The sequence below is a fragment of the Myodes glareolus genome, chromosome 9 (assembly GCF_982192425.1).
Source record: "Myodes glareolus chromosome 9, mMyoGla1.1, whole genome shotgun sequence".
NCBI classification, from domain to species: Eukaryota; Metazoa; Chordata; class Mammalia; order Rodentia; family Cricetidae; genus Myodes; species Myodes glareolus.
The window spans coordinates 15,844,708-15,869,314 of record NC_142034.1 but is presented as its reverse complement, the minus strand read 5'-3'; the positions used below and the strand labels follow the sequence as shown (position 1 = coordinate 15,869,314).

The 24,607-nt window shown below is 44.6% G+C and overlaps 2 protein-coding genes across 6 annotated transcripts; both read right to left on the bottom strand.

Annotated features, from left to right (window-relative positions):
* Positions 1–218: 218 nt before the first annotated feature.
* On the bottom strand, positions 219–15,275 carry Polg2 (DNA polymerase gamma 2, accessory subunit). 5 transcript variants are annotated; one of them, XM_087909856.1, is made up of 9 exons: positions 14,755–15,274; positions 12,244–12,370; positions 12,010–12,115; positions 9,842–10,015; positions 5,538–5,678; positions 5,321–5,401; positions 4,617–4,717; positions 2,337–2,447; positions 274–485 (listed from the first exon to the last, which is right to left on the bottom strand). In XM_087909856.1, exons 1-8 carry the CDS (start codon positions 15,209–15,211, stop codon positions 2,339–2,341), a joined length of 1,296 nt encoding a protein of 431 aa, XP_087765982.1. In that variant the 5' UTR covers positions 15,212–15,274; the 3' UTR covers positions 274–485; positions 2,337–2,338. The 5 variants fall into 5 exon arrangements, with proteins under 5 accessions (XP_087765981.1, XP_048301991.3, XP_085552077.2 ...); XM_087909855.1 differs by lacking the exon at positions 2,337–2,447 and having other exon boundaries at positions 219–485; positions 14,755–15,269; XM_048446034.3 differs by lacking the exons at positions 2,337–2,447; positions 5,538–5,678 and having other exon boundaries at positions 219–485.
* Positions 15,276–17,212: 1,937 nt separating this feature from the next.
* Positions 17,213–24,213, bottom strand: Ddx5 (DEAD-box helicase 5). Its single transcript, XM_048446029.3, has 13 exons — positions 23,995–24,213; positions 22,649–22,814; positions 22,175–22,271; positions 21,958–22,091; positions 21,785–21,850; positions 21,107–21,248; positions 20,854–21,014; positions 20,598–20,770; positions 20,029–20,139; positions 19,732–19,793; positions 19,588–19,647; positions 18,100–18,324; positions 17,213–17,923 (listed from the first exon to the last, which is right to left on the bottom strand). Exons 1-13 carry the CDS (start codon positions 24,036–24,038, stop codon positions 17,517–17,519), a joined length of 1,848 nt encoding a protein of 615 aa, XP_048301986.1. The 5' UTR covers positions 24,039–24,213; the 3' UTR covers positions 17,213–17,516.
* Between the last annotated feature and the right edge of the window lie 394 nt (positions 24,214–24,607).

The window sequence follows — 24,607 nt, the reverse complement described above, 5'->3', positions numbered from 1 at the left end:
CCTAGATTGGCCTAGAATGCTCAACAAGCCTTCTGTACAGACTCCTAAGTGTTGGGATTACAGGAATGAGCACGTCCAGTCTCAGGATTTTTCCTTTTCTTTTTAATTGTTGAGACAAGGTCTCACCATGCGGCCAACCCGATTTTGCTTATTTGGCAGATCAGGATAGGTGTTTTCATAACAGACCATATCAAAAGGATAATAAAAACCAAATCAAAGAAGAGACAACAATGTCCACTTTATAAATGCAAAACGGTCAAAACCATAACAATATAAGCTAACAAAGTCAAAAGAGTATTTATTACAGAACTATGAAGACCTACACTTTGGTGGCCGATGCTAGGTACTTGATGAGAAAGTCTTTCAGTTTGGATATGTGCATCATTTCCTTCATTGTGGTGTCTCGACTTCTCAGCTGGATTAACCCACGTTCCAAAGTAGTCTCGGTAACCAGAACCATGAAGAGGATGCTCATTTCATCGTACCTGAGAGCGGTCAACAAAACACATGAGCATCACACGGACATCAGCTCCTCACCATCTGATACCCCAGAGTTCAAGCTACTTTTACTACAGTCAGGCCTTGACAGCAGGACCCCCTTTTCTGAAGCACACTCAAAGTGAAGTTTTAAATTTACCATATTGGCTGAAAGTCAGAAAAACTAAACCTAAGAAATGAACTCTGGCACCTGGGAGCGCCATGAATGAACACCACAGTGATATCAGCTGTCTCAATTTGGCTTTAATGACAAAAAAATAGATGCAGGCTAAAGTCTCTTAAATAAACTATATAAAAACAAAAGATTTGGTATAAACAGATTATTTGGTATTATAACAAATCCACACTTCATTTATGACTTAACATGCTAACCTATTGTTTTTAATTCATCAATCATTCAATAAATCCACGCTGGCCTTCCTGATTTCCAAATTAGATTAAATATTCATTTTTTACCTTTTTTTTTACTTATTTATTTTTATTTTATTTGTATGAGTGTTTTGCTTGTATGTATATTTGTGTATTACATTAGTTCCTGGTGCCTGTGGAGGACAGAAGAGGGCACTGGATCCCTGAAACTGAAGTTTATGGAAAGCTGTGAGCTGCCATGTGTGTGCCAGTAATCAAATCTGTGTCCTCTGGAAGACCAACCAGTGCTCTTAATCTCCGAGTGTCTCTCCAGACCCGATTTTTTTTTTCTTCCGAGACAGGGTTTCCCTGTAGCTTTGGAGCCTGTCCTGGAACTAGCTCCTGCAGACCAGGCTGGCTTCAAACTCACAGAGACCCACCTGCCTCTGCCTCCTGAGTGCTAGGATTAAAGGTGTGCGCCACCACTGCCCAGCCAAACATTCATTTTTTTCAAAACTAGGCACGGGGTATATGCCTGTGATCCCAGCACTCAGGAAGAGGAGGCAGGATGATCAAAGATCAAGGTACTCCTCAGCTATATTGAGTTCAAAGTCGGCCTGGACATGGATGAGATGTGCGTGGGGGGTAGGAGGTCCTTGTGCACAAAGCACCGGGAACCCAGGAAGAGTTAAACATGCATGTTTATCTCTTCAAAGGATGTTTACTTGCCTTCTTCCTGGAATGCTGGGAAAGGCTATCGTTTACAACCTTGTGGTCTTTGCTGTCTGCAGGGCCAACCTTCACCTGAATCCCCCAGAATATTGTTCATTTCAGACTTTTTGTTTTCTAGACTTATTACAGACTGCTTCTCTGTCCATCAAACCATCCTTAGGGGAGATGTCACTTGTGCTGGACAACAGCCTACGTAACTTCTATGTTGTCTTAGGCCCAGGCCAATCCGGACTCCCACAGGGGCCACGTTCACCTCAGCCATTCTCCCTACACCCTTATCCTGAGCACTGTTTCTAAGCCAGCAGAGCCGTCTTTATGGGAGAAGTCAGAAGTACTTCTGTAAAGAGTTTCAACGTTATCATGTCTTAAGCTCTATTGTGCACTGGGGACCGAGTTAACCGTCATCAGGAAACTTTTCCCCCCCAAAATTGAGCAGTGCTCAAACATGGCTACATTAAACCACCTGGTGTCAGGGTCTAGAGGGAGAAGCAGCTAATTAAGCTGGGCTGGACTGAGTTTCATTCATTCTCTGAGGATCAAGGATTGTTTTTGATGCAGGCTGTAGAACTTGCAGGGATCGGACCCTTCCGTAGATGTAGTCTCAAAAAACCAAAACCAAAACCCGTAACTCCAGTTTCGAGGATCTGATGCTCTCTTCTGTCCTCTGTGAGCACTGCATAGACACGGTACACAGACATGCACATAGGCAAAACACCAATACGTTAAAAAGGGGGGGGGGAGGCGGTAGTGGTGCACACCTTTAATCCCAGTACTCGGGAGGCAAAGGCAGATGGATCTCTGGGAGTTCAAGGCCAACCTTGTCTACAGGAGCTAGTTCAGGACAGCTGGGACTGTTACACAGAGAAACCCTGTCTCGAAAAACCAGAAAAAAAAAAAGGCTTCAGAACACCATATATAGCCACAGCCATACTAGCACACACCCCCCACACACACGATAAATAAATATAGGGAATTTTTAAAGCGATACTCGCACATGAACAAGACTTCAGAGCATATGGAAACTAGGGAAGTCAGGTTCCTCTCCATTTTCTATCTGAATAAACACCACTTACTCCATTTCTACTTTGTCCCTGCTGGAGTCTAAAAAACCCAGGCCTTGTGCTTGGCCACTGAGCTACACACATGACCCTCTGCCACCACACCTGGGTGTCGGGGTGCTGAGAACTGTTTTCCTGCAGACAGCACGTGAAAGGTATACTTTACTTATGTACTGCTTTTTGGATACAGGATCTCATTATGGAGCCCAAGTTGGCCTCAACCTTGCGATCCTCCTGCCTCAGCCTACAGTACACTGAGATTGCAGGTATGAGCTACCATGCCTACAAAGTAAAAGAACAAAACACAAAATCTCCTAATCTTATATATACATTTATATATAATATAAATTATATTAATATCTATATAAACTCAACACAAAAAGCTAGAAACAAAAATAAGCATAAAAGGATAAATATTTTGCAAAAAGTAGAAATTATTAAAAAAGCAAACTAATAATACTAGAGAGATTACAATTGTAAAATTGTTTTAATGACCCAGACAAAAATATTAGTGACCTTAATCTGGGTAATGGCTAGGAAGTTGGGACCTATATAGGAGTCAGGCACAGTGGCTCATACCTACAATCTCAGCACTCAAGAGGCTGAGGCGAGAGGATTTCCATGAGTTAGTGTAAGACTCTGTACTGAGAGATCTTGGGGGGAAAAGGGGAGGCCGCGTGAACTGATAGAGACTGCAACTGAGGAGTCAGGCACACACCCGACTGGGGGAGCAATAAAGATGCCTTATACTGAGCACATGTGCTTTGACTGTAGCCTGTCACAGGTCACATGGAAATTTCCACTGGCTGCAGAAATATTAACATTCGGAAAGCGTCAGACATTGGCTTCTCAGTGAGAGATGATAAACTAGAAGCTGGCTTCAGCTCTGGGTAAGCAAAGATGCCAATCACCGAAGAGACTGGGTCTCTGTCCTCCATGTAAGTCTCAGACAGAACTCGAAGCCAGCCAGGAAAGGCGGTCCAGTTATGTTCCTTCAGTTCTATACAGTTTTATACACTCAATTTCCTCCCTGAAAACTGATAAACTGAGATATTTCTTCAAATATGGCAATTACTAGTTCAAGGCACAAAGTTCTGTGAAAGGAAAAGTTAGGAATCTCTTTTTTTTGTTTGTTTGTTTGCTTTTTCAAGACAGGGTTTCTCTGTGTTAACAGTCCTGGCTGTCCTGGAACTCACTCTGTAGACCAGGCTGGCCTCGAACTCAAAGAGATCCGCCTAGCTCTGCCTCCTAAGTGCTGGGATTAAAGGCGTGTGTCACCACCACCTAGCTGGGGATCATTTTTTAAAAAGATTTATTTCTATGTTTGCCTACATGTATGTACACCACCTGTGTGTTTGGTACCCATGGGAACCAGAAGGCAATGAATGCCTGGAACTCCAGTTACAGGTGGCTGTGAGCCGCCACATGGGGGCTGAGAAGGTCGTCTGCAAGAGAGCAGGTGCTCTTCACGATGAGTTATTACTTCTTGTGTTACCCCTCACCTGCTATGATTTTTAAGAATTTATGCTTTACTTCTATGTACGTGTGTGCCTACATGTGCATGCCTCATGAATGCAGCACCTGCGGAGGACGGACGGGGCTGCTGAACCCCTGGAGCAGCAGTTATAACTGAGTGAAGTGAGCTGCTCAGCATGGGTGCTGGGAACCAAACCTGGATTCTCTGGAAGAGCAACAAGCACTCCATCAATGAGCCACCTCTCCAGCCCCATTTTAATTTTTGGTTTTTCAAGACAGGGTTTCTCTGTGTAGCCCTGGCTGTCCTGGAACTCGCTCTGTAGACCAGGCTGGCCTTGAATTCATAGAGATTCACCTGCCTCTGCCTCCTAAGTGCTGGGATTAAGGGAGTGCGCCACCACCATCTGGCTGCAACCTCATTTTAAAGATTATATTTAGGAGAGAATTAATTCTATTAGCATAATGTAATATAAATTAAATAATGACAAGGAAGATCATCCTTACTTTGCATAGAGTTGCTCTAATGAAGACTGCACAGTCTCCAAATAACCAGGCCACACAGAAATCCCATTTTCTAGTAATTCATTAAGTAGCCCTTGACAAACCTGGAGGAAAAACACAGATTTCAAATATGAAAGGAAAGTGTTTGTGGAACTATAAACCACTTTCCTCAGTCTCTAAAACCCATGTCAACTGTTGAGTTTTACAACGTTAGAGTTTATGCCCTTAATGCCCGACTGAACTGCATACTTCCTAAAAATGAAGAAATTAAGCAATGCCAACTAAATATTGACTGCAAATCTTCCAAGAAACAGTTTATACCAATCAAGAATTATCACCATTATCATTCAAAACACAAAACAGGAAACAAAAAACCCCTATGGTTGCAGAAAAGCCATGATAACTGTAAAGGCTTCTGACAGGGTACAGTTCTTACTTCCACATCAGGATGAGAAGGAAGGGACAGTCTGAGAAACCCCAGCACCGCATTCAGGAAGTCAGTCACATACTGCTTCCTGACAACTTCCGGGCAACTGGCAGCAAGATGGCTCAGTGGGGCAAGGCAGTTACTGCCTGGGCACCTGAGTTCTATTCCCAGGACCTGGACCCACACAGTGGAAGGACAGAACCACCTCCTAAGTAGTCCTGACCTCCACACCATACGCGAACACATAAAAAGTCGTGGCAATTAAATTTATTTAACCCACCTGTCTTAGTTCTGCTGTCGGGCCTTTCCCCGCATCCAAAGCCACCTTAATAGGGGCTAAACAAGGGTGAAGTTTAAGCACCTGAGGCAATTAAGGGACAAGAGGAATAAGGAAAAGCACAGTGAATGTAGAGAAGCGGCGGCGGGGGGGGGGGGGGACCAACAACAAAGATCCCCACGTAATTTTAGTTTCCGAATCCATGAAATAGCAAAAGCACCTTTCTCTGAAGGCTCTTCTTCCTTGCAAAGGAGTTCTCTGAGAGCTGGAAGGAATCATAGATGTATGCCAGCGTGCCTAGGTCTAGGTCCCCATTTACAGACAGAACACAAGGAACCACGTTTTTCCGCCCATCTCGACCCTTCACAGAAGAGAATAAAAAAAAAGGACCATTTAGCAGAACTTTTTTCTTGAGTGTGTGTGTTTCAAAACAGGACCTCACTGTATAGCTCTGGCTATCCTGGAACAGACCAGGATAGAGCCTAAAACTCACAGAGATCTGCTTGCCTCTGCCTCCCGAGGGCCAGGATTAAAAGTGTGTGTGCCATTAAGCCCAGCTAGCAGAACTTCCCTTAAAGTTATATATTTTAGACTTACACAATCAAAAAAAAAAACAACAATCACAAATTCATCTTATAAAGGCCCTAGCCCATGCAGGACCACGCTGAGCACTGGGTCGAAGATGATGACGCTGTCTTCTTCAAGTTCATCACCTGTAAATGTCAGACCTAGCAGCTCTGCTCCTAGAGAGGATGAACTGACTCACCTGAGGGGGCCGAGGCCTCAGGACTTTTTCAGTGCTCCCTGGGGAGGCCTGCTATTTAATAGTCCCTTTACCATTCTTGTGTTTGAAAATGGGGTGGTGGGGGCTCAGGTGCCCCTGAGGTAAGAGGGCCTCCTGTGGTCACTTTCACCACAGGTCCCGGGAACTCAGTTGTCAAGCTCAGCAGCAAGTGCTTTACCAGCTCAACCATCTCCAAAACTCTGGTTTGTTTTTTGAGCCAGGAACTCACTATGTAGCTTTGGCTGCCCTCAACCTCAGATATTCTGGGATTAAAGGCATGCATTACATGCCCAGTTACTGAATTTACATTCACCAAGTCTTGGGCTCATCCCAAGATATAAATGAATTATATTAGACTGGAGAGATGGCTCAGGGGTTAAAGGAACTTGTTCTTGCAGAGCACCAGGGTTGGAATCCCAGTACCAACATGGTGGGCTACAACTGTAACTCCAGGTCTCAGGGATCTGATGGCCTCCTCTGGTCTCTGCGGCACTGCATAACACAGGCAAAACACCCACACAGGAAGTAAAATAAAAGCCGGGTGGTGGTGGCGCACACCTTTAATCCCAGCACTCGGGAGGCAGAGGCAGGCAGATCTCTGTGAGTTTGAGGCCAGCATGGTCTACAAGAGCTAGTTCTAGGATAGGCTCCAAAGCTACAGAGAAACCCTGTCTTGAAACCCCCCCCCCCACACACACACAAAAGAAAGTAAAATAAAATAGAATAAAAATGAATGTACGTTGGAGCGACCTATCAGACATCCAAACATTATATTAACTAGGTGATAAAAGATAACATACTAATACCTAGAGAAGCCCCCCCCCCACCCCACAGGAACACAAGAACAGGAAAGACAGAAGGAACTGTTCATCTGGAGAACAGAGACAGGACAACCCATGGAACCCGTGCTCTGGGTTGCTCGGCCTGTAAAGCACATTACTGGGATATTCAGTTAAATCTCATGGGCTCTGTGGAATCTAATAGTGGTGGGTTACTGTTAGTTTCTTGACTTTGACAGCTACACTTACTGTTATGTAGTAGGATGCGGTCAAAAAAATGTACACAACAGTCAAGCAGTGGTGCGGGAGAATTATCTGTATTCTGTCAATCATGTATTTTAATAAAACGCTGATTGGCCAGGCAGGAAGTATAGGCGGGTCAACCAGACAGGAAGTAGAGGCGGAGTAATGAGAATAGGATAAGGTTAGGGAGGAGAAAGGTTCCTCAAGCACTCCTGAGCAGATCACCGAAGAGACAGCATGTAACCTGCCCAGCTGAAAAAGGTACGGAGCCACTATGGCTAACATAGATGAAAATAATGGGTTAATATAAGTCATAAGAGTTAACAAGAAGCCTGACCTAATGAGCCAATCAGTTTATAACCTTATGGAGTCCTGTGTGTGATTTTCTTTGTTGCTTGCCAGCTGTTGGGGTACTGGGAGGGACAGAAACCCCAACAAGCCGGCCCTCATGTTACATATGGCGCCCAGACGTGGATAACTGAATCCACAGAAAGCTTGAGAAAGCTTGGGAAAGAATAGAGTAAAGCATGTTTTCTTGGTAGCAGCAATTTCTCGGGTCTGCTCTGCTTGCTAGAGGCAAGCAAATGCTCTCATCTAACAGAGGCTTCTTGACTCAGCTTTAGCTGTAAAACTTTGTAGCTCATTAAGGGGTCCTGCCACGAAACACTTAAACGGTGTTGGTGAAAAACTGAATGCATGCTTTTTGGTTTTTAGCCGTAGCAGGAAAAAAGCTGCGCTGTTTTAAAATGCCGGCTTTCTGGGCAGTCCTGCCAGGGCAATCTCTGACTCTTTCAGGCAGGCAGTCCGACTGAGTGTGGTCTGTGAGCAGAATGCTGCAGCTTGCTTGCTGGCAAGGACCTTGAAACGCCATAGAGTTGTGGCAGTGAACACAGCTCTGGCTGGTACCTCAGCCTTGAGGCTGAAAAGCTAAGGAATGAGCTGGATCTAGCCGTCAAAGCCACAGCTCTCCATATTGCTTAGTAAATTAAAGACTCATATGGTCAGAAAAAGAAAAATATACAGTAAAGAGAGATTCAAAGAGGAAGAAAACCTCTAAATGGTTTACAGTGTGTATATGCAGGCTAAAAGTTAAAGTTCTTAAAGTTAAAAGGAAAGAAAGAGAGTAGTTGGGTGTGGTGGTACACACCTTTAATCCCAATGCCTGGGAGGCAGAGGCATATCGACCTCTGTGACTTCAAGGGGTAGAGGTAGATTGACCTCTGTGACCTCAAGGTGTGGTAGTACACGCCTTTAATCCGAAAGCCTGGGAGGCAGAGACAGATCTCTGTGAGTTCAAGGTGTGGTAGCATACACCTTTAATCCCAGCACTGGGGAGGCAGAGACAGGAGGATCTCTGAGTTCAAAGACAGCCTGGTCTACAGTGTTATTCCAGGACAAAGATATACAAAGATTCTGTCTCAAAAAGTAAAAGTAAAAATAAAAGAAATAGAGGTTAAAATAAAGCCACATAAAGATGGAAAATGCACAGAGAATCTTCATACTGTATGCTATTATGCTCTCTTTGAATTGTTTGAATGCTGAGGAAGGAGCAACAGCTGCTAAAAGACTTTTGTTTATAAATGCTGCTGAACTAACCCAAGATAGGTATTTTGAAAATACATTGGCTTCAAAACTGAAGTCAAAAGGTATGTTACTTTGGAGAAGAGATTTTGCTTTTGTTTCCACAGAAAATGAGAGGTTGTGGATTCATTCTGAGTTAAGAAAAATCCAGTATGATCAAGGAAGGCCACCTGAGAAATCTCCGACAGGAACAGATGGCCCAGATGTCTGAGTTCTTCATCCAGAACAGGTTCAAGACTGCTGCCTGAGATGATCAAGACTCACAGGATACTCCAGTCAGGACTTGATGATAATTCTAAATTTTCTTTAGATCCCCATAAGATTATCAGCGCCCCCAACCAGCAGGAAGTAGCCTGAAATACTACGCCCACATTCCCAACAAATGGACTGTGGGTATTTTCCTTTGTTTAAAAAAAAAAAAAAAGAGGGAAATGGTGCGGGAGAATTATCTGTATTCTGTCAATCATGTATTTTAATAAAACGCTGATTGGCCAGGCAGGAAGTATAGGCGGGTCAACCAGACAGGAAGTAGAGGCGGAGTAATGAGAATAGGATAAGGTTAGGGAGGAGAAAGGTTCCTCAAGCACTCCTGAGCAGACCACCGAAGAGACAGCATGTAACCTGCCCAGCTGAAAAAGGTACGGAGCCACTATGGCTAACATAGATGAAAATAATGGGTTAATATAAGTCATAAGAGTTAACAAGAAGCCTGACCTAATGAGCCAATCAGTTTATAACCTTATGGAGTCCTGTGTGTGATTTTCTTTGTTGCTTGCCAGCTGTTGGGGTACTGGGAGGGACAGAAACCCCAACAAGCCGGCCCTCGTACTACAGAGCAGGAGCTGGGTGGTGGTGGTGCATGCCTTTAGTCCCAGCACTCAGGAGGCAGAGGCAAGAGGATCTCCGTGAGTTCGAGGCCAGCCTGGTCTACAGAGTGAGTTCTAGGGCAGGCTCCAAAGCTACACACACACACACACACACAAACCCATCTCAAAAAACAAACAAAAAACCCCAAAACCCCCAAAACAAAAACAAAACAAAACAAAGGTACACAGAGTTATTGGGGGTTGGTCACAGGACACCACACAATTATCCTTCAGGGGTTCAGAAAACAGAATCTGGTCAGAGGACACACACCTGTAACCGAGATGTACTCCCGGGATACATGTGGAGTAGTTCTTGATCTCCTAGGTTCCACAGAGTCTCTACTGGCTCCTTTCCCCAGGGAAAGCTGTAGTAAAGTTTGCTGCCCTTCCGCCCGGCTTCATCCTCACAGTCGGTGCTGCTGAAGTCAGACGGGCTCATAGCGAACTACAAAACAAAGGGTCTCACTGATTTAACGAGACGTTGATTTACTTTTGTTTTCTGAGAAGGGGTCTCGTTAGATCCTCCTGCTTCTGAGTGCCAGGATCAATTTCCTTCAGTTTCATACTTATCTCTGAGAATTAAGGTTGCCTGGGACTTCTACCCGGCAACAGGTTGAAAGTAAAGCCCCAAACACAAAGGCTTAGCCGCAGCACCTGAGCTCGGCATTTCTGCGCCAAGGGCACCCTGGTATCTACTGGAACAAGCAGCACGACAGAGCGCCTCCTGTCTGTGTCTGTATAGCTCTCTTAGGAATTCAGCACAGCAGTGGGAGCGTGTAGCTCATCCAGCACATTCAAGGCTCTCAACTCATCTCCAGGACCTCATCAAACTGAAAAAAATCAAACAGGTGAGCTGGAGGCTCACACCTATAATCCCAGCTAAACTAAGGTTGCCACTAGCTGTAGGTCAGACTTGAGATAAAAGTGAATTCCAGGCCAGCTCGGGTTTGAGGGTTGACTTGTCTCAAAAAAGGCAAAAATCAGAGTCACTGAGATGTGTGGTGATGTTCTGTGTTTAAACAAATAATGCTTGCCTGAAGATCAGCGTGCAAAGACAGAGGCCAAGGAGTGGTGGCACACACCTTTTAATCCCAGGACTGAGAGAGGGAAGCAGGAGGATCTCTGAGTTTGAGGCCACCCTGGGCTGTGCAGAATTGAATCTGTCTCTAAGAGAAACAGAGCTCACACAAAGGCGATTCCAGCACTTGGGATCCCACGCTTTTAATCCCAGCACTAGGGAGGTGGAGCCAGGAGCTCAGTAAGGTCTGTGGCAGCAGTCAGTCTGAAGACAGGACCGCCCCTTTGGTCTGAGCATGGGTAGGGTAAGAGCTCTTGTGTCTGCCGCTCGGCTTCTCTGGTCCTTCAGCTTTCACCCCGGGATAGCTGACTCCGAGTTTTTATTAAGACCAATTAGAATTCGTGCTACAGAGATGGTTCAGCCGGTGAGGTGTTTGCTTCTAAGCCTGAACATCTGAGTTGGATTCCCAGAATCCACATAGTGGAAAGAGAATGAACTCCCCAAATTCACCTTCTGATGCCACACATTTGCATGGTATTTGTGATGGGCCTGTCCCTCCCCCCCCAAAAAAATGCAGCAACTTTTTTTTTAAGATTTACTTTATTTATTTATTTTAAAGATTTATTTATTTATTATGTATACAGTATTCTGACTACATTCATGCTTGCAGACCAGAAGAGGGCACCAGATCTCATTACAGATGGTTGTGAGCCACCATGTGGTTGCTGGGAATTGAACTCAGGACCTTTAGAAAAGCAGGCGGTGCTCTTAACCACTGAGCCATCTCTCTAGCCCCAAGATTTACTTTATTTATGTGGACCTTTTGTGTGCCACATTTATAGATGCCTTCATAGGCCAGAAGAGGGAGTCAGAACCTCAATTGTAAACTGCCTAACTGGGGTGTTGAGAACCAAACTCTGGTCCTCTAGAAGACAACTGAGCCATCCTTCCAGCTACACAGTAACTTTATTTTTGGTTTTTCAAGACAGGGTTTCTCTACCTTTGGAAGCCGTCCTGGAACTCGCTCTGTAGACCAGGCTGGCCTGGAACTCACAGAAATCTGTCTGCCTCTGCCTCCTGAGTGCTGGGATTAAAGGCGTGCGTCACCACGCCTGGCTACTAAAACAAAGACAAACACACATACAAAAACCCCCACAGCCGCCTCAAGTTCTATTTATAAGCCAGGTGTGGTGGTGCATGCCTGTAAGCCTAGGACTCAGAGGAGCTTAGGTAAGCGAATCAGCTAGCCGGGGTGTTAGCACTCTTTATAATCCCAGAAAGGTAAATTCAAAGTCATTCTAGGCAACAGACGGAGCTTGAAACCAGCCTGGGTGACATGAGGCCCTGCTTTAAAACCAAGAACAGAAAGGCAAATAAATAAAAGAATTCATTATTAATTACTGAAATTGTTACTGCAGTACCTTTCTCCACCAGAGAAGCCTATGACGCAACCAGAAATCAAACCACTGGCTTGAGGTCCTCGCAGGAGTAAACCACACCAATGAAGCTTCAGTCTTTTCACCAATTCTTTGTGTATTAAAAAAAAAAACCAGGAAGTTAGCTTTTTATGAACATTATATAATGTATTCCAAAGTGGAAATGACTGATTCTTGAATATTTAGGGTCCAAACCAGGTTATCTGTCACATTTTGTACCTTTTAACACTGCCAGGTATCTGCTTAGTGTCGGAAACGGGATGGAAACACACTCCAATCTGAGCAAGACCATAAGGCAGCTTTCTGTTTACCAGATCCAGGCCATTAAAATAGTGCTCCAAGGCACCTGTCAAAAAACAAACCAGTCATTGTATAAATCTATCCCACGCGTAAACTGCCAGTGAACTCTGAGCCGCAATTACCGCTTAACTTCAGGGAGTGACTCTTGAACTCTTCAGTGTGAGAGGTTCCAATCTACAAGACACTGAAAGACTAGGACAGTGTGCTAGGTGTGTCGATGTGCGTGTGTTACCCTGGCACTGCTCACACTGAGGCCAGCCTGGACTACTAGTGATTTCAAGGCCAACTTGGGGTACAGTGACAGAATGTCCTGCTAGTCTGGTGCCAGAGGGCTAGAAAGCACCCCCTCCTCACCACCCCGCTAGGTCACACCTGGAGTTAGCCCCCAGCCCTAATCCATCCTTTGTGTTACAGATAGCTTTTGTTGCCCTATGTGAATCTTGTCTGAGAGTTTCCCATGGATACAAAGCCTATGCAAAACGTGGTTAGGGAAAATCCAGAAAACCGTGGGAGCTCATGAATCAGGTATTTGCACTTGGAAGTGTATTTTTGTAAGCTTCATTCAGGTTGTTTTGGGCAAATGGAAATCTACTAGCTAAAGTGTAAACACAGAAAAAATAAAAATGCCATGGGCAAACGGAAAGTGCTTCAGTCCACAGAGGCTGGGGACCCCGCGGCTGCAGAGTCTTCACGGCCCTGTGTGAACCCATGAACCTGTGCGTTATCCTCGACAGGGTAATGAAATCCTGTCTCAGGAGGAGAAACAGAAGAATGAGATAAAGTTTGTCATCTTTGAAACAAAAAGCCAGGTGTGTGCTATATACCTGTAATCCCAGCACTTGGGAGGTAGAGACAGGAGGATCAGGAGTATCAGCCTCTGCTACCAGGGGGTTTGAGGACAGCTTCCGCTGCAGGAGATCTCAAATTAAAACCAAAACCAAAAACCCAAAGAAACAAAACAAGAAAATCTCACCGCCAAACAACCAAAAGACACTGATATACTCTTTTACCTAGAGTTGTCAATTAACATTTTGCCATGTTTTTTCTCGCTCACTCCAGACCTGTTATGTTTCCTAAAATATTCTCTATTATTTAAGTATAGACTTAACTAAGAAAGAATATCATCTACCCTATGGCTGGTATATTTTTTGTTTTAATTTTCAACCCAATTAAAAGGTTTTACTTTTTCTGGCTCACTAAACAAGGTTCTGATTAGGCATAGTTCTCTCTCTCTCTCTCTCTCTCTCTCTCAAGGACATTTCCTCAAGGCTGGAGAGGCTTTGTGGGTATAGTTCCTGCCAACCTGAAGGTCTGAGTTCTGTCTCTGGGGCTTCTAAAAGCTGTCCTGACTTCTGCGTGTGTGCTGTGGCATACCATATACACATATATAGAAGGAGCTTAAGAATGCAATAAATAAGAACTCCTTTCTGCCAATTTCGCTCTTTTTGTTCTGTTTTATTGAAACAATGTCTCACTTAGGTTATCATTACTGAACTGAAAAATCTCATTTTCAGAGTCTGTGTAACCTGAAGGTAGAGATGTAAGAGACAGGAGGGAGCAAATAAGACCGATGTTTGAGGGCATGGTAAAGTTTACTTAAGGCCATCAACGTCAAGAATATGAAATAAAATACTACAAATTAGTCACTTTTCTGTGTTGCTTTTCAAGATGGGAGTTCCTCAGTGCAGCCTTGGCTGTCCTGGAACTCATTCCATAGACCAGACATGTCTTGAACTCACAGAGATCCACCTGCCTCAGCCTCTGAAGTGCTGGGATTAAAAGCATGTGCCACAATTGCATAGCTCACTTTTATTTTTTAGAATTTCCGCATCATGTTGTATCTGACTTTTAAGGAGAAAGATGCGGGGACTGGAGAGATGGTTCAGCGGTTAAGAGCACTCACTGCTCTTCTAGTTTCTCCCAGCAACTACATGGTGGCTCACAACCATCTATAATGGGATTTGAAGCCCTGTCTGGCATGCATGCAAACAGAGCACCCATACCTAAAAAATACAAATCTACGTTTCATCTCCTAGCTGGAAAGCTAAAAAGGTCACCTAGAAAGGAAAAAACGCTGACATAAGTCTACAATTTCATGTATATAAAACGGAAGGGTAGATGAAGTTCTTTGAAAATGTCTTGGTATCAATGAAATTTCAAATATGCAACTGAATTAAGGCCCTAATTCTGCGTGATTGAGCTCTAAGGGGATTCCTCTTCAAATGGAATGCTTTACCCATTTCCTTGGGCATGATGCCACGGACATTTGCCTGAAGGTGGGTCACAATGAATATGTTACTTTTTTTTTTTTTTAAAGAAAACTTGGTTATTTCTTCCCCTGGAAAGCCAGGGCCAGTTGTCTTCAGATTAATGCAAGACTGCTTTTCCACCCCAAATCTTTTCAGAAGCACGAAACGCGAAGAGCCATACCGTGAAGAAGAGTCTCCCGTAGTTTCCCAGAAGTTTTTAATAAGTTCTCAAGAAATGCCACTAGCTGTTCCTTACTCAGCTCTTTGTCTTGCAAGATTTCGCGTATACATTCTGGAGAAACTAACCTGAAGGCACTGTCCCCGGGCTGCGAAGGGCCTGGTTCGTGGTGGAGGGCGTCCACCGCGAAGACCTGCTCCCTGAAAACCACCATGGTGGACCACCATTGGGAGGCTAGATTCTTTCGCAACTCGACACCCAAAGGTCCAAAGCCCGGGTGGCACCCGCTCAGGAGAGCAGCCGGGCTGTGCTGCTGCGGCGTGCCGCTGAGGAAGTGCCTTCTCCGGCAGAGGTCTACCAGCGCCTCGCGGTCCTCCGGCCCGTCTGCGGGACCCGCGCACCCGGAGAGCCAGCGCCTGCAGACGCGGCTGCAAACCCGCACCGCGCCGCCCGAGCGCATGTCTCTCGAGCAAGAACGCCAGCGCCTCAACCACAGAGCAGCAGTAGACAGACCCTAGGACGCAGGCGCGGCGGAAACGAACAAGCTGCAGGCCGCGCCCCTCGGAAGTGCGTCACTGCTCTGGTCGCAGCCTCCTTGGGCGTATCCCGGCCTCCGCCTGTGTTTGTGGTTGTTTACCAATTTGGGGACTTTCCGCGTTTGGCAACTCCACTCACTTCAGCTTTTACCACCATCCTGTAACTACTGCAGAGTTACTATCAACTCATGTTTTTCCTAGTTTCCAAGACCACCAAAATGCGCTGGCCTTAAGGCCTAGCGTTCAATCCCCAAGGGAAATGCACTCACTTCCGTGTGCACATAGTCTGGCTGTTCTTATTTTACTCCTTTAGTTTAAACCCGAACGTCCCTAAGGCTGGCAGTACCGGTGGCCTACTTCAGCTCCCTCCTGGGTGTGGCTAGAGAGGCAAGGAACGGTAGGGACCTTTAAACCTCCATAACTCCCCCTCCCCCGGATTCCTCTGTAATAACCCCAGCTGTCCTGGAACTTGATTTGGAGGCCAGGTTGGCTTTAAACTCACAGAAATCTACCTGCCTCTCACTCCCGAAGTTTTGGGATTAAAGGCCTGTCTGTTTTCTTTAAAGTGACTATGGATGTCTGGGAGATCAGCAGACCTAGCAGAAAACATGCAATACCTGACGGACCAGGAGACAGAGAGCAACTTATTGTATGTAAGCTTAGCAGTTTGTGTGACAAGTTAACAGGGTTGAGTGTGATGAGGGGCACTCAGGAGGGGCAATTTGATTTGAAGGCCAGCATAGTCTGTGTTAAGTTCCAAGACAGCCAGGTTGGGGAAGTGGGGGGGCTGCAAAACCCCAGGTAAGATGGCTCTACGCAAATAAATAAAAGGAAGAGAATGGGGAGAAAAACCACATTTATTAGTTAAGACAACCACAGGCTGGACACAACACACATGCTAAAAAGTGGACTGTCTTTTAAAACTTCAAAGGTAATTTTTTTTCCAAGCCCCACAATCATTTCCATAATATTTACAAAATAAAAGGCCCACAGTAAGACATTGAACATTAAAGTATGTAATAAATGCTCCAATCTAACCCTATACTTAAAAATCATGTGACTAGCCATGCCATTGAAAACCACTCAGAGTACTAGAGGATGAACCAATTTTCAACGTATCAGCCCTGGAAAACATTCACCATTAATCCCAGCTCCCACCCCCAGCACATTCTAATTTGTTTTACATTTTATAAATAAGGAATTAACATCAAAGCCTGTTTAAAAAAACAAAAATGAAATTCCTTTAAGACTTTTGTCCTGGGCAAAAACACTCCATTTTCTGGGAAGACAATTAGACCTTGCAACCATTGTGAAATAAAGCTGTTGGCAAACCCATTTAATCTATGGCTATTCCCTTTATCTTTCTAGCAGTAAGCACATGGTGAATCTAATCTCATAACTTTTCTTACTGTGCTTTTGGTTCTGCTGCCTATTGGTTAATTCTGAAGTTTTCTTCCTTGTGTTGGAGTACTGACTAGCCTACAATCTTAAGACCTCTATAATGCCCTGAAATATGTGGAATCATTCCTGACTGCCAGTGTGGCATTAAGAACCGGAACCACAAAGTAAGCTACACGAAGGACACAGTGCACAGCTCTTGGGCTAACAGTCTTTGAGCTTTGTGCATTTTGGCAGCCAAGAGCCAGAAAAAAGTATGTCATTGCTTAAACTGTTTTGCAAAAGAACAGTTACCATGTTATCCCTGATACTGAAAGCTGACAAAATATTCTTCCCATATAAACAGATCATCTTAAGGGCCTCTGATTCCCCCTCCTCCTAAGTCCTAAATCAAATAATGGCAAGTAGTCAACTGTAGTTTTTGTGTAAAAATAAACACCAAAGCAAAAAGAGAATCCCCCCAAAACATACTAAGCCAAGTTTTACATGACATTATATATGTAAAATAAAGTACAATTTCCACTTAATTCAGTCTTCAAATATCTTTTATTGGAAGGCCATGCATTGCCTTCATTTATTGTATCTGAAATCACTGTACAGTTACTTTTGTGAAAACACTGCCTGCATTTTCTAGTACAAAAAAAACCTAAAAATTGTTTCAGGAATGTAGAGAAATATCCAACTTAAATAGCGAAAAAAGTGCACCATAATCACTGCTGCACTGCAGTCATTTCTGCATTTCCCATGTTTCTTAAATAACTATCTTGTTTGATAACACACAATATAAAGAGCAATTATGAAAAACAGACATTTACATATACTTCTAAAGTCTTATTGAGAATACCCTGTTGGCATCGGATAGCCAATCATAGGCGCAGCAGCTGCGGTAGCAGGATATGCGTATGCCTGTTGGTTCATACCATTGTGCATATTTGCAACGTTACTTCCATATTGCTGAGTGCTATCATAACCGTTCTGGTAAGTCCCTGTTGGATTACCAGTCCTAAAACTGGTCTGTATACCAGCAGATACAAAATTACTTCCAAAGCTCCCATTGGTATAATTTGCAGCACTGTAAACACCATTCTGAGTTTTAGCCCCAAAATCTCTCTTAAGCAGACTAGAGTAACCTCTGTCATAATTTTCCCTGTCTCTAAAGGTATTAAATCCACCCCTTTTGCCCGCAGAGTATCTGTCTCGGCGATCATCCTTCATGCCTCCTCTACCCCTGGAACGACCTGTCAAGAAAGTAAGTAAAAATGGGTCAATTTTATCTGTGACATTAATGTGTTAACATAGAAGTTAGGTAGCTTTTTGAGTTCTTAGATTTCAAAATAAACTACTTACCCCTCCAATCCCATTTAAAACAGACTGTAGTCAATGAAGTGACCCCCAACTAACTGTAACATCTTACCTGAACCTCTGTCTTCGACCAACTGAAGCAACTTGGGATTAATTGCTTGATTAGCTTCCCGAAGCACAGAGATAAGGTCGCTCACTTGCTTTATGTTATTAGGTGTAAAGAAAGTGTATGCTGTGCCTGTTTTGGTACTGCGAGCAGTTCTTCCAATTCGATGAATATAATCCTCTGAGGAGTTAGGGTAGTCATAATTGATGACAAATTTCACATCTTCCACATCTGTAAGGTGTTGCAGTGTGGCAAAATAGCAATGTACGGAGTTTTGCACACCACAACAGCCAGACCAAAAATAAAAAGTTAGACAATTGTATTCCCAAGAAGGTACGGGCTGCAAAAAATACAGTTAAAATGGTTATCCATTTCCTGTAGGAATACCATTTGAGGTAGAAAAAAAGAGGGTGGGGCAGGAGAAAAAAAAACAAAAAAAGCACATGTCAGCTGTATTAGGTTATCACCCGCCCACTGACAGCCTATCGAGGGAATGTGTGTTCTCCTTAGCACATTCCCAAATTGGTAATGTCCCCTTACAGATCATCAAGTGACATCTGAATGCTTCTGCGCAGTAGGGCCACTTAAAAGTTTCACAGCAACCTCTTCATGTGCTCATTTTTGAGGACCTTTAAACAAAAAAATGTACAAGGTCCTTTGCATTACACTCATCAGAAGTTCAAAATTCTGGCCACACTGCTTGTCTTGCCAAGACCTTACAACTGCAGCTGCAAGAAAAACATACCTGTCCCCCAAAAGTTGTTTTAATGCACTGTGTCTCGTCTAGGCAAGCGCTTCCAAGAAGCCAGGATTCACTTGAGAATGTGTCTCTCTCTGGCAGGTCTCGACATGACGACTACTGTGTAGGTGAGGGAGGAACTTTCAAGGAACTTTCTTTTCCCACTGACTATGTGTGAGAAGTTGATCCTGCTCTAGGTCTCATGTGCCAGTACTCACCAATTTGTAAAAGGCTTAGTACCTTTTAAAGCTGCTCTCTCCATTTCAAACGTGAACAAAAATTTCATTGAACATTGAAGTTTGGAAATATTTCTTCGACATTTCAGCAAACTCACTGAAACTCAAAGACCCACAGATCACAGTGAACAGTTTGAAACAATGCTGTACCATGGCAATCATGCAAAGCATGGGACAGATGAAATACCACGGCAGTGAACTGTGAGGTAACTTCCATTTTTTTCCCCCGGAGAGAACAGTTTATGGGGCAGAGGTGGTATGTTCTGCCCTTTGAAGATTACTGGCACACTTTCAGCTTTTCACCTCTCTAATCGACTGGAAGCAGCCAGCCGATCACTAGTCCTCCATCCCCCTCGAGTCCTCCGATTGTCATGCCTAGGCCTTGCCACAAAGACTGCACCTTTATGTGAAAAAAACTTAGAAAAAAATGCAGGTTAAAGAAAGCAATAAACTTTCTTTAAAAAAAACTACATGGAGATCTTCTGGAAAACCAAGCCACGAATTCGAGTTTGTACTAACCTAGCCCTCTGGAGGCCACATCGGTAGCAATCAGAATAGGAGCTTTTCCATGTTTGAATTCTACAAAGACATACACATAAAAACGACTATTAATTAAAGCAAATGTTATCAAATTACAAATCTCATCTTATTCAAAATACATACCATTTAGAACCCAGTCACGTTCCTGTTGACTCTTGTCACCGTGGATGCCCATGGCAGGCCACCTGTATTAGCAAGTTATATTAGTGCACTCATTTAAAACCTGAAGCCAATATGTAACCCTACAGCTCTTCATCTAAGTACTCTCTTACAGAGCACTGTATCACTGAGCTGTTACCATTATAGTGTCACTGAAATTAATTCATATAATTATACCTATGCTGGGGCACATGATCCCCACAAAACTCCCTGCTTCTGATCAAAGTACTTCAGTCTGCCTTGATGCAGGAAACCACGTACCCATCTCTCCTCATTTTTCTGGTAAGCTCATCACATCTTCTTTTGGTTTCAACAAAAACAATGGTTTTATTCTCCTTCTCACTCATGATCTCTTCCATTAGACGAATAAGTCTAAAGATAAAAAAAATTGTCACTTTTTTAAAAGGAATAATCAACTAGAAAAACGATTGGTGAAAGAGTTGAACGTGTATTATATCATGGAAGTCACACCAACACACCCACTAAGTCAATTCTCTTTGTCATTTAGGGAAAGCTAATGACATGTGGCTTTCCTTTCCTTACAGGAAGTGCTGTTAGCAAACACAACACCCAAAGAATAAAGAATTTCATAAAGACTGGCATATCATTTTGTGTGTTTGCGTAGTGGTTAAGTTCAAACTCAAGCTTTTTTGCTCATGCCTGCCAGGCAGGGAAGTAGTTTACCTAATATATTTATTGTAAGTATTTATCCAATATGTATACCCCCAACAAACATTTAAAAAAGAACATATACCACACTCATACAACTTTCAAAACCAGTCTGTTGTATAAGCAAGATTTCCTCAAATTGCTAAGACTTAAAAACTTACTTCTCATCCTTTTCTACATCATGACATACATCCACAATCTGAAGAATGTTATGGTTTGCACTTAGTTCTAGTGCACCAATGTTGATATGAATATAGTCTTTCAGGAAGTCTTCAGCAAGCTGTCTTACTTCTTTTGGCCAAGTTGCACTCCACATTAGAGTTTGCCTATCAGGCTAAAAATTGGGGGAAATAAATTAGACCGCGACACTCAGAGTAAACTTAGAACTGCTTTTTACAAGAACGTAAGGATACATACTCTGATTTGATCCACAATTTTCCGTATTTGGGGTTCAAATCCCATATCAAGCATTCTATCAGCTTCATCAAGGACAAGATAAGTTGTTCTTCTCAGATTGGTTTTCCCACACTCTAAAAAGTCAATCAGTCTTCCAGGTGTTGCAATACAGATTTCCACACCTTTAATTAAAGGAGCAAGTTTAACTATATTATGCAAAACTTTCACCCTATCAGTGACAAAGAGCCCCTTTATGGCCTTTACGGGCATATACCTCTCTCCAAATCGCGAATTTGCGGTCCCTTGGGAGCACCACCATAGATGCAAGTAGACTTCAAGCGACAAGCTCTACAGTATTCAGCAGCAACTTGCTGCACTTGCTGGGCCAGTTCCCGAGTTGGTGCCAGCACCAAGCACTAAAGAAATTTAAAAAACAATGTACTAAAACAAAAAATGTTTTAGTACAAACCAGCATACTAGGGTGCCATGTCTTTTTGAGGTAGGGTGGAATGTGTGTTGGGAACTGAATTTAGATGGACCCAAGATGTTCTTTTTTATTACAAGGGCTTTCTGTTATTGAAGTGTACTTTCAATTCCTGGATCCTCAAGTTTCTGCCTGGGATTACAGTACTGAGATCATAAACAGGGATCACTATGCTCAGAATAAAGAAACACTGGTTCCAGGAAACTTTTACATTTACTTTTTGTGAGCGGGAGCACATGTGAAAAGTGGAAGGCAACTTCTGGGAGTTGTTTCTTTCCTACTTGTAGGTTATAAATAGTTAACTCAGGCATCAGAGTTGATGACAAGCCTCGAGCTTACTGTCCTTAGGCAAATCAAATTCCATTCTCCAGAAAGAATGAGTCAAACTAGTTCTAGCAAAATGGGGGATTATATAGACTACAAATCTCTAAGAACCAAAAAAAAAAAAAATATATAAGCCATACTTACAATAGGCCCATCACCCCTCTCCAGGAATGGCTGGTGATTTATGTGGACAATGGCAGGCAGCAAATACTATTGGAGAGCAAGAATAGAAGCAAGAGAAATTGCATTAAAATGCTTAAAAAAAGATTTACCAGATCACCACCCTCCCAGAATGTATCAAGTTGTCTTAAACTTACAGATAATGTTTTCCCAGATCCAGTCTGAGCTACTCCAACCATATCCAATCCACTTAGAGCAACTGGCCAGCCCTGAGCTTGAATAGCAGTGGGTTCAGTGAAATTCTGCCTCGCAATCACATCCATGACATTTGCTGTAACCAATAATATTTTAGTAAAAACCTTTTAGGTAAAAAGAGAAAATAAATGAAAGACGAAGATGAAAATTAATTCTTACCAGGGAAGTTTGCTTCATAAAAGTTCAGAACAGGCTTTGGACAATTGTGACCCCGAACAGTAATCTCCTTGCTTCTCCTGTATGTATCTACCTCTTGCTGAAAAACAAATGATCCCAGTCTCAAACCTTAGCCAACTGCACTGACAAGCTCCTGACAACTAACGATTTTTTTATGTATTTAAAAAAAAATCTGGACCCATTAAAAAAATCCATTTAGCAATAGAAATTACTTTATTATACATATTGAAAAATAAAAACAAGTGTAACCCAAATAAACTGATTGATTTGCCTGTCTCCCCAGTGATTGGATTCAAGGCCCGTGCCATTAAACCTGGCCAACACACATTTTTTTACACAGAATAACTCAATAGGACATGTTTGGGAGTCATACCACAAATAACTCTCCAAACCTAGACATTTGCAAGATATCTGTCCGTTTCCATCAACTGAGTAGAAGTAAAATCTATTACTCACTGCGGTACGCCTTGCCAAATCAGGGTGTTCCTGATAAAAATTCTTCTCAAATTTGGGCAGCTCATCAAGATTCCACTTCTTTTTAACTAGTTTCTCCCCAGGATTTCCGAATTTCTTTCCAGAGAGGGGTCCTGTTCTACTCCCTCCAAATCTCGGTGCACCAAATCTACGGGAGAAAAAAAGTCGAACTGTGAAAAGAGTCCTATATACAGGTTTGCACCCACGTCTTATTTACTGTCTTTAGATATCGAGCTAAAGTGCATTTCTGGAATCCCTCCCAATTGTCATTCTCTCGACAGCCACAACTGGCACAGCATTTCTTTTTACCGTAGTCCCAAGCACACTCTATTGAGGCCAAGCAAACAGTCTGGACTTATCAGGTCGGAAACTGCCCAAACCTCTCGAAGTTCAGATTACAAGGACAGACAACAGCTTGAGGCTCCATATACTCCCCCCCCCGCCAGAGTTTAGGAATTAGGGTCTAGGAGCTGGGCAAGAAGGGAGGGGCTTAACAAGGTTTATTTTTGCCACTGTTTTCAAGCAAAGGAACGGATCTTAAATAACGGGACCGCGCTGGCGATGCGAGGTTAGTGTGTAGGGTGCCGCGGGCAGGGTAGAAAGGGGTGCCCATGCCGGCGAGCCGCGATTTGGGGAACGCCGCGAACCGCGGAAGCGCTGCACATCAAGGTAGCAAAATTATATAACGCGAGCAGGAAAAAAAAAAAAGAGGAGGAGCCGGCGACAACCGGGGGAGGAGTCCCGGACCGGGCGGCGTTCCCGCTGGGGCGGCGCTTCCTTCTTTGTCTCGCATTTCTCTCTGCGCCACATTTTCTCGACGCTGCCATTTTGAGCGCCTCCGCCGGGCGGGGTAACAAAGGCGCCGCCGCCATGTCCGAGGCCGGCATTTTGTGGCCGCGGTTCAGCCGCATGGCTGAATCCACCGACGTTGGCCACCTCCCCGGCACGGATGGCCTCGAAAGCGATCCCTCTACTCCCCGGTAATACCGGGAGCCCCTAAAACACCGGCCGGAAGGTTGCGCGGAACAACGCCTCGGGCCGCCTCAAAGGCGCGGCGCTCCCTTTCCTGACCCGCTCCTCCGGACTCGCCTCACCAGCCGCGAGGTGGCCGGGGGCGCCGCGGGTCCCGGTCCTCTCAGGCCACAAAAGCAGGGTTGAGCCCGATGAGCAGCAAGTGTCGCCTCTAACGGCTTTTAAATCGGCTATCAAAAAATGCCAGGCCTCCTTTCCGAAAACCCCGGGGGCGGTCGGTTGGAAAACCGAGCTCCGGTAGCGCCGCCCTCCCATCCCCCACCCGCCCGGCCTGACAGGTCCCTCGCCACACTCACCCTCGATCCCGGCCGCGGTCCCGGTCACTAGAATAACTCGACATGGCGTCAATGGTTGCGGTGTGCGGGTAAGACCCAGTAAGAGTGAATCCAGTAGCGACGGAGGAGGCCTCGGCGACGGCGAAGCCTTTGCGGGGGCGTCACCAGCGGAGGGAACGGCGGTGACGAAGCCGGAGCTGTAAACCCAGGGACCGATGGAAATGAATGAGGTGCCGGCTGCGTCCCGGCGGCCGGTTTTATACTCTGGACCGCCTCCTCGCCGCAAAGGCTGCTGGGAGCCGCTCTGTGACCTAATCGCCCCGCCCCCTGGCTGGAGGCCCCAACGCCCGCTGGCGTTCCGGAATCCGCCAAGTCCTCGCCCCTCCCCCCCGCGGGCGCCCCCTCACAGGCGCCCGTTTATTACCCCCTTCCCGACGGGGGTCACCCCTCTAGGATGCCTCGCCCCGAACCTCAAACGAGCCGCTTCCCCGGGGCCAGCCGCTCACTAAAAAATGGTCAGCGCCGGCCAGCTCGCAGGCTCCGCTTGAAGATGTTTACGTCGCCACAGACTCCCCCACGCCCATGACCGGGGAGGACGGGGAGGTGGAGCCTGCCGCTGTCACGTGGTGGCACC

What these genes read in the sequence shown, in the direction of transcription:
- Polg2 (XM_087909855.1), bottom strand. Translation starts at nt 15,211, where the DNA reads ATGCGCTCGGGCGGCGCGGTGCGGGTTTGCAGCCGCGTCTGCAGGCGC. An exon ending in ATACCTGGCAGTGTTAAAAG is followed by an intron (nt 12,116 to 12,243) that starts GTACAAAATGTG and finishes TAATACACAAAG; the next exon opens with AATTGGTGAAAAGACTGAAG. An exon ending in GGCTTCTCTGGTGGAGAAAG is followed by an intron (nt 10,016 to 12,009) that starts GTACTGCAGTAA and finishes TTTGTTTTGTAG; the next exon opens with TTCGCTATGAGCCCGTCTGA.
- Ddx5 (XM_048446029.3), bottom strand. Translation starts at nt 24,038, where the DNA reads ATGTCGAGTTATTCTAGTGACCGGGACCGCGGCCGGGATCGAGG. An exon ending in AATTCGCGATTTGGAGAGAG is followed by an intron (nt 21,015 to 21,106) that starts GTATATGCCCGT and finishes CTTTAATTAAAG; the next exon opens with GTGTGGAAATCTGTATTGCA. An exon ending in ACGTGACTGGGTTCTAAATG is followed by an intron (nt 19,648 to 19,731) that starts GTATGTATTTTG and finishes ATGTCTTTGTAG; the next exon opens with AATTCAAACATGGAAAAGCT.